Source organism: Dermacentor andersoni, chromosome 4 (genome assembly GCF_023375885.2).
Source record: "Dermacentor andersoni chromosome 4, qqDerAnde1_hic_scaffold, whole genome shotgun sequence".
Lineage (NCBI taxonomy): Eukaryota > Metazoa > Arthropoda > Arachnida > Ixodida > Ixodidae > Dermacentor > Dermacentor andersoni.
The window spans coordinates 70,112,658-70,127,029 of record NC_092817.1 but is presented as its reverse complement, the minus strand read 5'-3'; the positions used below and the strand labels follow the sequence as shown (position 1 = coordinate 70,127,029).

Here is a 14,372-nt window from a genome sequence, read left to right as displayed (position 1 = left end):
AGCCTGCCAACTAACCCACATTTTTTATGAGGCAGGTAATATTGGCAGCATTCGATGCTCTGCAGCTGTACCTCACTTCCAGATTTTGCCACCGAGGACTATGCAAACCTTTTTGCCATAGTGTTGGCTGCAGTCACACATTCCATCGAACTAAGTGCACAGAAGAAAATTGGCAACTTAATTCATGAAGTATCTCTTGAATTCATGCTAAATAAAAGATTTCCTTTGGTCGAACATGCTTAGACTGCTCTATAGCGAGCAGTATGTCTGTGATAGTTACGACGACGTGACCTGAATAACGAAAAAGTTCAAAGGTCCCAAGCACTTTGTTACAACGGCATTTGACTATACTGAATGTAGCCAGTAAAGTACACCAATAACATGCGCAGTAGGGCTAGTTTCATCGTTTGTGTTTTCACTCAGTGCTGTTTTTCCTTCAGCTCATTATGCAAGCTTTCTTAAACATTACTGTAGCTCTCTACACCCATGCAATGGTCATTAGCAGAGCAAATCACAATTGGGAAATTCCATTTTTTGTTTGCCAAAATTTGGCATTAACTCTGTTTTATGACATCTTAACGTTTGCAATCTCCTTATGTATTTGGATCCTTGGTCTCCAAAAGTCACCATTAACTTTCTTTTATTCTTAAGTGTAATGTCATTTATGTAAACTGGTTTTGCCAGTTGTTGCCACAGGTCGTGATTTTACAAGGAGCTGTTCAACCGTACCCTTGGGTTTTGTGTCACATAGTGTTTTTCTCCGTTGTTCATACCTTCTGCCACAAAGAAACCATTTCTGTGTATATAAATGATATGACCTTTTAGGCTAAATATAGTTTTTATCATTATTATGCTGCTTAAGGCGTGGAAGCTTCATATTGCCGCTGTATTGGTGTGCGACAAAAATCATTAGTGAATATTGTGCAGGAGCTGAAAGCAAATTGCCGGTGGATTGTGGGGACGTGATTTTGAATGATACTACAAGGCATGCATCATGGCAGTGGTAGTTATTTACTACACTCAGAAGCATAATCTACCTGCTTATCTTGGACTTGGTAGTTTCCGCTAATGATTCATTAATGAATTTATTCCGTGGCAACACTACAGCCGCAAGTGCGACACATTAAATGTGCAAATAAGCTAATTGCTGATTGCACTTTATTACTATTCTATCAGCACAGCGTAACATTCCTACGAGTCTCCTTTTTCGGCGAGTTTGTTATCTTGTGCCGTGTCGTCTTTATCTGAGGCAGCCTTACTCTCATCGCTGCCCGTAACTCCTATGGCCATGAGTTTGGCAAGCATCTTTTCCTGCTTGGCTTTCTTGCGGGCTTCCTTTTGTACTTTCTTTCTCTCCTCTTCCTTCATCGCCATCACCTCTTTGAATTTGGGATCGGAAGGCTCCACGTTGTAGCCGATGTACTCGCGGACCTCCAGTATCATCTGCTCACGTTGCTGTCGTTCTTCATCGGCCTTGGCCTTCCTCGTGGCTTCTCGCTCGAGCATGGCGATCCTCGCGTCAGCCAACTTGGCCATGTTTTTCTCGACCTCCTCTTCCCTCTGTCGTCGCGCCTCCACCTCGGCCTTCTGCTTGGCTCGGTCTTTGTCCCACAGATCTTGAAGCGTCGGGTAGAACTTATTTTCTATGTGCACCAAGTCCTGCAGCTCATCCTTAGAAGGCCACAACAAGCCCGGGTTGATGCCCGTAGCGCGACCGAACTTGGCGTAGTCCTTGCGCATGTAGCTGATCCTATATTCATACTCGTACTCTGGGAAAGTGTACTCGAGCTTGACGCCTCTGGAGTACTTTCGTGGAACTATACGGGACACGTCGCGCTTTCTGTCGATCTCTTCTTTGGAAAGTGTTCTTACACCGGCGCTCGTAGTCAAGCCGATTGACGCTTCCGACGCGGAGCCGGTGCAGCAACGAAGAGAGTTCGCCGATAGCTTCGGTGAGGACAGAAATGAATTCCGACAAGCAACGAACATGTTCAGCGGTAATGTACTGTCAGAAGTAAAGCGACGTTTTGAACTTGAGAGGTTATGTGTCTTTTCACCTGAACGCAAGGTTCACACCAGCCCAACTAGCAGGCGCACCAGCAGAACACATGCAGGCACGCACGCGAGAAAGTCACCATATTGTATTGTGTGAGCTTCGGTGGCTTGGATCACGGTGGCTTGCATGTGGCTTGGGTTGAGCTATGGTAGTATAATGTATGATAGTAGCAACCCTGAAGATGGTGTGTTCAACAGCGCCACCCTACCTAGTTGAAAAGTAAAGAGCAAAAGGGGAGGAAACACGAAACCGAAACTGAGCGCACGAGCAGAATGCGCCAGCGCAGCGTTCTCTGCGTGGAGCGCTAAAACGGCCAAAAAGCTCTGGCGTAGTCGATGCGATACCGATAGATGAGAAGAAATGTTGGGGAAACTAAACATTGTACTTGATCACTTCAAGCACAAACTAGAGCAGGTACAGCAAACTGCAGCGGCGGTGGCGTGCAGAGCGCGGTTGTGCGGTCTATTTTAAGCCGACCCTGGGAGCCTTAAACAGTTTTCGATGCTCTCGCAATTCCAAGAGCAGAGGTGTAGATATTCGAAGTATTCGCGCGGGCCTCGTGCGTGTTTCAGGTGAAGCGAGCAATGGATATACACAGCAAGATAAGGCGACCTCGGCACGTCAGAATAATTACAGTTGGAAACGTAGAAGCCGGAAAGGTACCAATGCATGCAAGACGCACGATTTGAAAATGTACTTTATTGCTCTCTGGTTTGAGAGAAGAGCGCACCGATCAAAATACACGACAGGAGGTATACAGAGGGGCTGTGCTGATAGTACAACGCGCCTTCCCTGCAGGTTGTGTGTATCATTCCTCTGTATATAATCATTCCTTTCTGAGCTACAGCACTTATGCCAACTCGAATCAAGTGAAAAAAATAGTTTTACATTCTAGTGTGAATGCTGATAATTGGGTGATAGCAAAGTCTCTGAGCGTTTAAGTAAGCCAACTAACTCGATCAAAGCGTGTGCGCGCTGATGAATTTTTGTACGAAACATTTACAGACCAGCATAATCAGGCGGTATTGCGAAGGAAGATTTTCTTCGAAGTACCAACCAACAGTAGGAGTAGACTATGGAACAACCAGGTATGCAGCTATTAATGTAGAAAAAAAACGAAAGAAAAAGTAATACTTCCTGCCTAACTCGTGCAGGTTCTCACCTCTTCATACTTTATTGCCACAGGGTTTCTATTGACGGCATCGAAGTTATGGCGAACATATTCGACCTCTCTGGACATCCTGTATTCAAAATAGTAAGTGCTAGTATCCATATATGATATTTAGAAATATATAAATGCCCAACCAATTTCTACGATTTTGATTTGTCTTAGGTACGTATGGAATTCTACTCAAACATTGATGCCGTTCTCCTTGTGTATGACATCAGCAACAGTTCAAACACCGAGCACTCAGAGACACTCGAGCGATGGCTCCACGAGATGGCAGAAGGCATGGACAACACCTCAGTGGTCTGTGTTGTATGCAGAAACAAGGTATACAATTAACTGAACAGTGCTAAAAATTGCATGCCCCAAAGCAGCAGCTTCCGTAGTAAAAAGGCAAACTTACAGATAATTTTCTTGTTCTATATTTACATTCAGAGTGACAAAGGGACACGCATGCAAAACAAGGAAGTTGAAAGATGGGTGGATATGCACAAATTCTCGCACTTTGTCGTCTCTGCCTGCAATGGCACCGGCATCCATGAAATGTTTCAGGTATGTATGTATGTATATTGCTCACATACCTGGCATTTCCCTATGACAAAGACAAACGTCCAGCTTTACAATGACACACAGGCATCTCATCCACCAAAGCAAATTCAGGCAATTATCCATTTTATTTTCAGGTTGCACTTATTGTCATTATCTTGTTTTACAGTCTGATATTAATTGGCACAATGTGCATGGATGGAACCTCTTTAAGAGAATTAGAAAGCTTCTGGCATTCATAAATGACTAAAACATCACATATATGCAAGAAACTCTGAAAGGATAAACAACTGTAAAAAATTGTTTAACCAGCGGGACTTACGGCGAATGTCTTGAGCTGCAAAGAAACAAAAGATACTGGTTCAGTCGCATAGAACAAACAATTTTTTTGTGAGAATGTTGTCTTCATTTCAAATATTAGGGATTTTTACAAAAAGTGCTTTAAATCATTTTTCAAAATTGACCATGCCTTATAACTTAGGTACTAGAATTTAGTAGTACGGTCTGAAAAGAGGAAGCCGGTGAAGGTCAAGCACAGCTATAGCATAGATCCAGAGTTTGCAAGATGCTAATGCATGTGAACAAAAATCCAAAGATGTCAGGATGCCGCAGTGACAGTAAGTTTCTTTTGCTGTTCCCACAGAGCCTGCTGTTGCAAGTTCTCAGAGTGCAAGACACCGGAAGAGACCCTGTAGCGCTGTGGTCTTCTTGCAATTACAGCAAAGAGGAGCTTCAAGCAGTCCACCAAGTGCGGTGGTCTCGGTCAGAGTACGAGAAGCTTGGCGTTGATTCGAGGGCATCTAGGTAAGTGATAAATTGTACGGGTGCACAAGACAACACATAACCGAGAGACAAGTGTGAAATTTAGTGAGGAGAAGTTCCTGTCCAGTCAGTCAAATATACATGCCAACTATACATATTGTGAGCCAGCAAAAAGTTATAAAGAAAAGTTCTGAAGAGGAGTTCTACGCATACAAGTCTACAAGTTATAATGCCAAATCTATGATAACACTAGACTTTAAATGGCACTACAGAGCAACAATAAGTTATCTTATCTGGCTAAGTACATTTCATTTTACCAAACTCTCTTCGCATTTATTTACTAGCAAAATGTTGCTTATTGGAAGAGAAAATGAAGGGCAAAGTTCCCAATCTTGAATTTTATGCCCTAGCTGCAGTGTTGGTACATTAGTATGACATCACAGATTTCGAAGCATTTCCTTTTTTGAGGGGGGGGGAGTGTCCATAATTCTTCAGTAAATATTCTAAAATTATAAACATACTACAGCAAACCATTGTTACCTTTAGAATGCAATGCAATCATTGTTTATTGACAAAGAATTAACGGGATCCAAGCATATGCTGTCCAAGTATGTTATGGCATCACGAGCAGCTACCACGGCAACTTGAAGCCCGTCTTTCTAAGTATTCTAGAAATATAATTTATCAATTTTAACTTAAAGGTTAAGAGAAAGAATGAAACAGCTTAAACTGATAAAGTGTTCTTTCAAAACAGTCTTTTACCTAATTTGGCAATAACAGGTTAAATATTAGAAGAGAAAATGAAGGTCCAAGTTCTAATTCTTCAATATTACACCGAAATTCCCGCATCAGCATGTCATTGTGGCATAATGGATTTCAACTCACTTCTTCGTATTTCAGCCATTGTGGTGCAGCAAAAGTTGAACTTACCAAGTTCAATGTTCGGCTCTTTTACAATTCAATGCAGTAGATCTTTACAGACAAACTTAACTAGGCCCGATCAGGCACAGTCAAAATCCATGACATCACAACTGGCTGGTACAGGAATGTCAAGGCATCATCGCCACCCATCTTTCATACTTGCGCCTTTTCTGGCTTACCAAGCCTGTTTCCACGGTAAGAGTGGCTTTGTTAGCATTGAAGGAGGACAGCTTACTAAATACAGCTCGAATTGTTTTTATCTTTAGTGTCCCTTTAACATTCTTCTTTGGTATACCATTAAGCTGCCATGTAGCGTCAACAAATCAATAAGCAAGCTAAATGGAATAAGCCAACAACTGAAATAAACTGTAATGCACATGTATCCTTCTGAATGTGCTGCTTCTGCCCACACTTCTATACACATGGCGAAACCTGATCTCGCAAGAAAACCCGAAAGCAATACCAGAAAAATCTAACATATTTGCACTGACCTGTCTCTACTGCTGTGTAAATGACAGGCTTGCCTTCAGAGGATATCATTTTGGGCTTTACTTGGTCTCGATAGGTGGCATGTTTGTTAAGCATTCATCTACACACCTCTGCCCGCTGTGCCCAATTTATTACCATGCATTTCAACAAAGAAAGCAAAAAAGTGCAGTAGAGATGGTTAGCTTTATGGGAATATACAATCTACACTGACAAATGTAAGAATGTTTGACAAATGCCGCAACTACTTAGGGGAACATGTTGCAATTTCTCAACCGATGTTAGTACTCACAAGTTTCACTGTACCTACTTCATAGGTAACAGATAAGTGACAGATAAGTAACAGATAAACTGACAGATAAGTCTAACTGCTCTGTTGGTTCCAGCAAAGTCCTATGTATATGAATAGAGTAAATCTCTCTCAAACTCAAATGCCAAGAATGGCGCTATAGTTATTTCGAACCATTTTCCAGACAAACCCGAGCCAAAGGCGAGGGTTCGGTGCGTTGCTGGCTACCGCAATGTTGCGCGTCATAAAAATGAGGAGAAAAGACGAATGGGGAGCCGAGCCTGAACTGGAGCAAGCAGGGCATCACGTGCCCTCCTTTTTCAGCGGTTTAAAAGGAGCGTAAAAGAGCCCCCTAGCTTGCGCTTGATCACCTGCCCCCCTCCCTTTTAGCACTTGCTCACCTGATTCATGAATCGTAATTATGACTGAAAATGTGCACCAATTAACATGATGGTGAAGGCACTACCATCATTACTGGTTTTTGCAGGGACGACATCAACAGGTCATACCGGCGCCTAGCAGTCCTACTGCACCCAGACAAGAGCACAGCACCTGGTTGCGAAGAAGCCTTCAAGATGCTAGTGGCAGCGAGAACTGCTCTGCTGAAGCGTTTACTGCACTGACAAGGCCTGCCAAACAGTGCACTTACGAATACCCTAGCAAGAATGCCTCACCCTGTGCCCATCCTTTTGCGAGGAAGTTGCATTATTCATCCTTGGCAGGAAACACGGGACTGGTTTCGCTTATCCAAGGTTGAGCTGAAAGGTGTCTGCTTATCGCACAGTGTGCCTTTAGTCACCTGCCCTACCTCTGCCGTGGTGGATATGGCATTCTTCAACTAAGAACAAGGTTACATGTTTAAGTCCCAGCTACAGCGGCTGCATGTCAGCAAGGGCAGTAGGTCAAAGCACGAGTGCACTTTGATTCAGGTGCACATGGGGTCAAATTTGATCGGAGGCTTCCTGCTAAAGCCTCCTTCATAGCCCACTGTGCAAGTCTCGGATGTAAAAATAAATTGGTCGGTTGGTCAGCCAGTCAAGTATGCATATTGCAAAATGTTGATTTAATGGATGCTTATTTTACAAGAGTTGCCCAACTTGTAATTTAACAGTGGTTGCGTGGGAAGACAAGTCCCTTGTAGAAATGATGGTCCACTGACATCTATTGTTCAACCACTGTTCATCATCTCAGGTCTCCGTCTGCCTGTGAACCACTCCCCCTTGTGTGGATTCCAATTTGTTACTGTAATGTAGACATTAACAGCACAGCAGACCAAGCCTATGAGGACATGTTGGAAGCATTCGAAAAAGGTATGTAATACAGGCTGAACCACATAAGTGGTTTCAATAACCCCACTACAGTTCAACTTTTGAGGGGCTTTGATGGGACTTGGTGCACCGAAACCAACCAATGTCAAAATGCTAATAAAGAAAGAGGTTACAAATAAAAACAATCGCCACTTTGTATGCACTACCATATTGTGAAGGTTAGATAAGTGGGCTCAAGAAGAAAAAGTTCAAAGCAAGTTTTTAGTTACCAGTGCAACAAAGCATTAGCTCAATGCCTGTACAAGACTAATAGTGTCCCCTTCACACACTACTGACCGATTCCTGCAAGATTGCCAGTCTCACTGGCCTGTTGCATCAGAGTGGTCAAGAATACAGTAGAACCTTGACAACACTAATTTCTCAGGACCTCTTAAAATATGCCATATGAAATCAAATGAGCTATAAATAACCATCACCAGAGCACCATATTAAGGGCAAGACTTTTGTGTTTATTTTTTTGCGACTCCTGATCACTTTATATATTAGTACTTCGATGTTGTCAAGATGACCCTTCTGGAATGAGTGAAATCTCATGCTCATTTCTTCACCTACATTGCCAGCACTTGCAAATTAAGCTCTTGAGAGTGTGCTAAGTGACCCTGGAAAGTGAAACCATGGGCAACACAGCTCAGCAGGTTTCTGCCAGGATCATGAATGACCAAGATTTCAAACTCTAACTTTGCAACTGTACCCATGCTCCTCTGGACTATGAGAGGTCTTGTGGTGGCTCAGAAATTCGTATCATTCACTGCAACCTGGGAGAGTATTAAAGTCATCACGAGTCAGAACGAATTGTACTTAAAGGGGCCCTGAAACACTTTTCTGACTAACTATAGAATGACATCACTATTAAATTACATCGCCTCACGAATTTGTGGCCGCAATAATATTTTTAATCCTTAGAGCACAAGCTAAGTTATCAGGCCAATCGGTGGCTTGCTCTCTCATTTCATTTCTACTAGCACATTGGAAGCTACACTGGGGACATGCTACGGGGGTACAAGCAATGCCTTACTGGCTCCGCCCAAAAGTTGAACGCGAGACAGCTCGTGGCGGCACCACGTGCCAGCTGTGGCATCTATGCCATGCTTTCCATCTCAAAGGCCAAGCACAGCAGATGCAACAATGCTCAAGTGTCATGGTTAGACTGACAGTGCAAAGATGAAGTATTTTTTATGTCTTTTTGAGATTGCAGACACATACATTTTTCACTTATTTCACTCAAATGAGCAATAATTGTAACACTGAGAATGTTTTCACGATCACGCAATCAGCCAATAGCTGTTGTGGATCCAGCTGCTTGCGATAATGCTGCATGACGACATTGCCAAAACGATTTTTCACTGCTTTTGACACAAGATTCTAAATTCCCTGCTGCATGCAGTGCAATATTTGGCTCGCATGTTCACACGGCCCTCATTAACAGATTGGCACCATTCTCTTAGCATGTTCTAAAAGTGTTTCAGGGCACCTAAAAAGGGGTCCTGAACCATCCCTCAGGCTTGGTAAAAATATATAGTCCGCAGATAACATACGCTGCTGTGAACATCTCAGCCAAGTTTTGCTGCTGTACGTGGCGCGTAGAGCTTGCAAGCAGCGAGCAAAGTCACCTTTCTCTCAAACACTCACATTTCAACAGAAACCTGCTCCTCACTCTCTTCTGGACGCTTTATTTCGTAATAAAGCAGATTCCCATATGCGGCTGCTATTGGTCAATAGCTGACGTCAATCAAGAAGGGTGTTTGGATCAGTACGCCTCTTCCTACTGTTACTGCGTATATTTATTGACAAAGTTTAATAAACAGGCTGAAGAAAGCGAAAATGTGCTTTTGAATTTTGATAATGATTACATACTTCCTAAGGAAGCCAACTATCATTTGCTCACACTCAGCCGTGGTCTCCTGCGTAAGAATGAAATTTTGGCCACCTTGCTTAATGGCGTTGTAGCCGGCAGGCCAGACCACATGCACGCTTGCCAGCAGGCGTTCACTCCTGGCCACTCCTGGTTAGACGTCTTCGCAGATTTACTGATAGGGCTTCAAAATGTGCAGGTTGGATGTGGCCACTTATCCATTGGTCAAGCTGGTGAAGGACAAAGCCAGTCTGCACCACGTAGCACGGTCAGATGAACATATGAGCATAAACATGGCCTCAAGCCGTCGTGCACAAAGCTAGCGCTGCGCATAAGCACTACAGTTGCATGCAGCTGCGGTCTGCTACGTAGCGTAGACACTGTGGAAGCCGCGACGAGTCCACTGGCTAGAGAGAGAGAAGTCATTAGGGAAAGGTAGGGAGGATAACCAGGCTAATGCTCAGTAGGCTACCTTGCAGAGGGTAAGTGGGAAAGGTGATTGAAAGAGAAGGAAGAAAGAAGGTCACAGTCTCCACTGTTACGCACACAAGCGTGCATCACTGAGTCAGTCACAGGCGGTCATACAGGCTGGCTCACTGAGGACAACTGCGTTTAGCCTATGCTTGGCGCATTGTAGGCACTAAAATTAAAAGTAGTGGCGTCTATGTTCAAATCCAAAATAAAATTTGAACTGCATGCAAGTTACTTTCAGTAGGCGGAGCAGTGCTGGGCATGCCCCGCTCCGCCATAGCTTTCGCAGTGCAAGGCATTGAAAAAGGAGTGGAAGCATCGCAAAGGGAGTGTTTGATTGCCAAAAACTCTGCATCTGCTGAATGCACTTAACTACTTTTTGTGGAAGTATTTCTGAAATACACTATTTTACCTTCAAATGAATACCTTCTTCCGCAAGCGGGACAGACGAAAGTGGACGTGGACGAGCCCGAACGGCGAGACTAGAAATGAAATAGACCTCATACTCTGTGCTAACCCTGGCATCATACAAGATGTGGACGTGCTCAGCAAGGTGCGCTGCAGTGACCATAGGATGGTAAGAAGCCAAACAATGAGTTAGCGGTAAGAGGGAAAATAGAGGAATTCCAGATCAAGCTACAGAACAGGTATTCGGCTTTAACTCAGGAAGAGGACCTTAGTGTTGAAGCAATGAACAGCAATCTTCTGGGCATCATTAAGGAGTGTGCAATAGAAGTCAGTGGTAACTCCGTTAGACAGGATACCAGTAAGCTATCGCAGGAGACGAAAGATCTGATCAAGAAACGCCAATGTATGAAAGCCTCTAACCCTACAGCTAGAATAGAACTGGCAGAACTTTCCAAGTTAATCAACAAGCGTAAGACAGCTGACATAAGGAAGTATACTATGGATAGAATTGAACATGCTCTCAGGAACGGAGGAAGCCTAAAAGCAGTGAAGAAACTAGGAATTGACAAGAATCAGATGTATGCGTTAAGAGACAAAGCCGGCAATATCATTACTAATATGGATGAGATAGTTCAAGTGGCTGAGGAGTTCTATAGAGATTTATACAGTACCAGTGGCACCCACGACGATAATGGAAGAGAGAATAGTCTAGAGGAATTCGAAATCCCACAGGTAACACCGGAAGAAGTAAAGAAAGCCTTGGGAGCTATGCAAAGGGGGAAGGCAGCTGGGGAGGATCAGGTAACAGCAGATTTGTTGAAGAATGGTGGGCAGATTGTTCTAGAGAAACTGGCCACCCTGTATACGCAATGCCTCATGACTTCGAGCGTACAGGAATGTTGGAAAAATGCTAACATAATCCTAATCCATAAGAAAGGGGACGCCAAAGACTTGAAAAATTATAGACCGATCAGTTTACTGTCCGTTGCCTACAAAGTATTTACTAAAGTAATTGCAAATAGAATCAGGAACACCTTAGACTTCCGTCAACCAAAGGACCAAGCAGGATTCCGTAAAGGCTACTCAACAATAGACCATATTCACACTATCAATCAGGTGATAGAAAAATGTGCGGAATATAACCAACCTTTATATATAGCTTTCATTGATTACGAGAAAGCGTTTGATTCAGTAGAAACCTCAGCAGTCATGGAAGCATTGCGTAATCAGGGTGTAGACGAGCCGTATGTAAAAATACTGAAAGATATCTATAGCGGCTCCACAGCCACCGTAGTCCTCCATAAAGAAAGCAACAAAATCCCAATAAAGAAAGGCGTCAGGCAGGGAGATACGATTTCTCCGATGCTATTCACAGCGTGTTTACAGGAGGTATTCAGAGACCTGGGTTGGGAAGAATTGGGGATAAGAGTTAATGGAGAATACCTTAGTAACTTGCGATTCGCTGATGATATTGCCTTGCTTAGTAACTCAGGGGACCAACTGCAATGCATGCTCACTGACCTGGAGAGGCAAAGCCGAAGGGTGGGTCTAAATATTAATCTGCAGAAAACTAAAGTAATGTTTAACAGTCTCGGAAGGGAACAACAGTTTACAATAGGTAGTGAGGCACTGGAAGTGGTAAGGGAATACATCTACTTAGGACAGGTAGTGACTGCGGATCCGGATCATGAGACTGAAATAATCAAAAGAATAAGAATGGGCTGGGGTGCGCTTGGCAGGCATTCTCAGATCATGAACAGCAGGCTGCCATTATCCCTCAAGAGAAAAGTTTATAACAGCTGTGTCGTACCAGTACTCACGTACGGGACAGAAACCTGGAGGCTTACGAAAAGGGTTCTACTTAAATTGAAGACGACGTAACGAGCAATGGAAAGATGAATGATGGGTGTAACGTTAAGGGATAAGATAAGAGCATATTGGGTGAGGGAACAAGCGCGAGTTAATGACATCTTAGTTGAAATCAAGAAAAAGAAATGGACATGGGCAGGACATGTAATGAGGAGGGAAGATAACCGATGGCCATTAAGGGTTACGGGCTAGATTCCAAGAGGAGGGAAGCGTAGCAGGGGGCGGCAGAAAGTTAGGTGGGCGGATGAGATTAAGAAGTTTGCAGGGACAACATGGCCACAATTAGTACATGACCGGGGTAGTTGGAGAAGTATGGGAGAGGCCTTTGCCCTGCAGTGGGCATAACCAGGCTGATGATGATGATGATGACCTTCAAATGCATTTCTCCATTTTGATAAAGAGTGGTTCATGGTGTCTTTAACTGTGACCGTTGTTAGCAATGGCCGGACGGGGAGGCAACGTGCCAGCTTTCAGCCCGCTGCACATATTCCTATCCAACCGGACGGGGCACCCTTCAGAGAACTGCGAATGACCGGCAGCCACATGGCGTGGGGTCAGCTCAGGAATGTGCTACCCGCCAGCGCCACCCGGGATGGAGCAGAGTTCTACGAAGCCCTCTGACGTCGGCACCGAGAGCTGAGCGGCACTGAAAGCTTTGCGGCACTGAAAGCTTTGAGGCACTGAAAGCTTTGAGGCACTGAAAGCTTTGAGGCACTGAAAGCTGGGCGGTACCGAGAACTGTGCGGCACTGAATCCTATGTGTATGTGCGGCAAGTGTATGTAAGTCATCATCCTCCTTCAACAGCCCTCATCCTCCAAAAGGGCGGGTCATCTTCGGTGACGTCGAACGATGACGGGATGAACGTTTTTGTTCGCTTGGAAACAAGGGCTTATAAGCAGCGTTTGCCGGCTGCTAGTGTGTGCTCGTGTCGTGCTCGTCGTCGGGAGCTGAGTGCTCGTAAGCTGTTTGCTGTATGTTAGTCTTGCAGGCTCCACATGGGAGTCTCGCTAGACTGCCAATGTATCTTGCTTAAAATGTTAATATGTAAATAAATCCTGTTCACCGAGTTTCTCTCTACGACCTTCAACTCTTTCAAATGGTGGCAGCGGCAAGGTTGTCAGACGACTCCTACATCTGGTTGACAGCGGTAGGATCGTCCGACGAATCTAATAACTGGTGGCAGTGGTGGGATCAGCCTACGGCTCCTAAATCGGCCTACGGCTCGTAAATCGGCCTACGACTCGGAGACAGCAACGGCAGCTGACGGACGTTGGCACATGGTGACCGACCGGCATCCTGATCAAGTTGGAGGCGACTTGGGATTGACCACCTCTTGCAACTGACTGGATACGGCGGGGAAGGACTGGTGATATGGTGCTGCTTCAGTGGGTGAGCGTTTGGTTTTGGCTGTAAGATTTACCAGGCTTCAATTTCTCTGTGTTTTTGATTTGATTCGCTGGGGATCTTTTTACTTGTATTTTGATTTGCGTGGGTATCGCAGCAAGTATTGTGTGACAGCAGAGCCAAAGCTTAAAGTAGCGACCATGGTCCTAATGTGTTTGACGGGAGCTGACCTGTTGTGGTTGTGTGAAGAGCTCGAGGTAGACGTAGAGAAAGAGTTGACGGAAGCAGAAATTCGGAAAACCATTCTCGCAAGTAGCAATGATTTGAAACTAATCGAAAACCTAAGTAACCGAATTCTAAGAAAAAGACAGGAACAGGAATCAATTCAGGAAGAATGCCAAGAGCGCGAGCGAAAACGCTAAGAGCGTGAGCAAAAACGGCAGGAGGTTGAAAAAAATTGCAGCAGTAAAGAAACAGATACAGGATTTGCAGCAGCTAAACGCAGGAAGTCAACAGCAGCTTGAGAAATCTGTAGGCTGGACGCAGCGAAAGTGTGAGGAAGTAGATTGCAGATTTTTGTCGAAAGCCGAGAAAAGTAGTAGTACCTGTGAGAGTAGCAGCACGTTCACAGGTGAACTCGAAGTGCTAGCAGCTAACGATGCCTTAGTGGCAACAGAGGCCATTAAAAGAAAGAGTGAGAGCGACGAGGTGCTGTGCCAACAGAGGACTGTAGAGACAGCTAGGCCAGCTGCGAACAAATTGGCACAGTTACCGTGCGTGTGCGTCGCGTCTCATGGTAGCGAGGTCGTTAGCGAGGTACAGAATGCTACGGACTTGACAGACACGAGCACCCATGTCGAGTCAGATCTGC

General features: G+C 44.5%; 3 protein-coding genes across 4 annotated transcripts in view; 1 reads left to right on the top strand and 2 right to left on the bottom strand.

Annotated features, from left to right (window-relative positions):
• Positions 1-1,141: 1,141 nt before the first annotated feature.
• Positions 1,142-2,156, bottom strand: LOC126536263 (large ribosomal subunit protein mL64-like). The gene has a single exon (XM_050183168.3). The coding sequence runs from the start codon at positions 1,987-1,989 to the stop codon at positions 1,192-1,194; it is 798 nt and encodes a 265-aa protein (XP_050039125.2). The 5' UTR covers positions 1,990-2,156; the 3' UTR covers positions 1,142-1,191.
• A 115-nt stretch (positions 2,157-2,271) lies between these two features.
• On the top strand, positions 2,272-7,698 carry LOC126536262 (dnaJ homolog subfamily C member 27-B-like). 2 transcript variants are annotated; one of them, XM_050183167.3, is made up of 7 exons: positions 2,272-2,470; positions 3,062-3,144; positions 3,242-3,311; positions 3,390-3,551; positions 3,660-3,776; positions 4,414-4,574; positions 6,716-7,698. In XM_050183167.3, exons 1-7 carry the CDS (start codon positions 2,417-2,419, stop codon positions 6,849-6,851), a joined length of 783 nt encoding a protein of 260 aa, XP_050039124.1. In that variant the 5' UTR covers positions 2,272-2,416; the 3' UTR covers positions 6,852-7,698. The 2 variants fall into 2 exon arrangements, with proteins under 2 accessions (XP_050039124.1, XP_050039123.1); XM_050183166.3 differs by having other exon boundaries at positions 2,428-2,715.
• Naprt (nicotinate phosphoribosyltransferase) overlaps positions 3,866-14,372 on the bottom strand; it is a 66,995-nt gene continuing 56,488 nt past the window's right edge. Inside the window, exon 15 of the mRNA XM_055073892.2 lies at positions 3,866-4,107. Within this exon, the coding sequence (XP_054929867.1) occupies positions 4,075-4,107 (33 nt within the window). The 3' untranslated portion in view covers positions 3,866-4,074. The remainder of the gene's footprint in view (positions 4,108-14,372) is intronic.

Coding starts and splice junctions, on each gene's coding strand:
- LOC126536262 (XM_050183166.3), top strand. CDS start 2,641: ATGGATATACACAGCAAGATAAGGCGACCTCGGCACGTCAGAATAATT. Junction 3,145..3,241: donor GTAGACTATGGAACAACCAG/GTATGCAGCTAT, acceptor TTATTGCCACAG/GGTTTCTATTGACGGCATCG. Junction 3,312..3,389: donor GACATCCTGTATTCAAAATA/GTAAGTGCTAGT, acceptor GATTTGTCTTAG/GTACGTATGGAATTCTACTC.
- LOC126536263 (XM_050183168.3), bottom strand. CDS start 1,989: ATGTTCGTTGCTTGTCGGAATTCATTTCTGTCCTCACCGAAGCTATCG.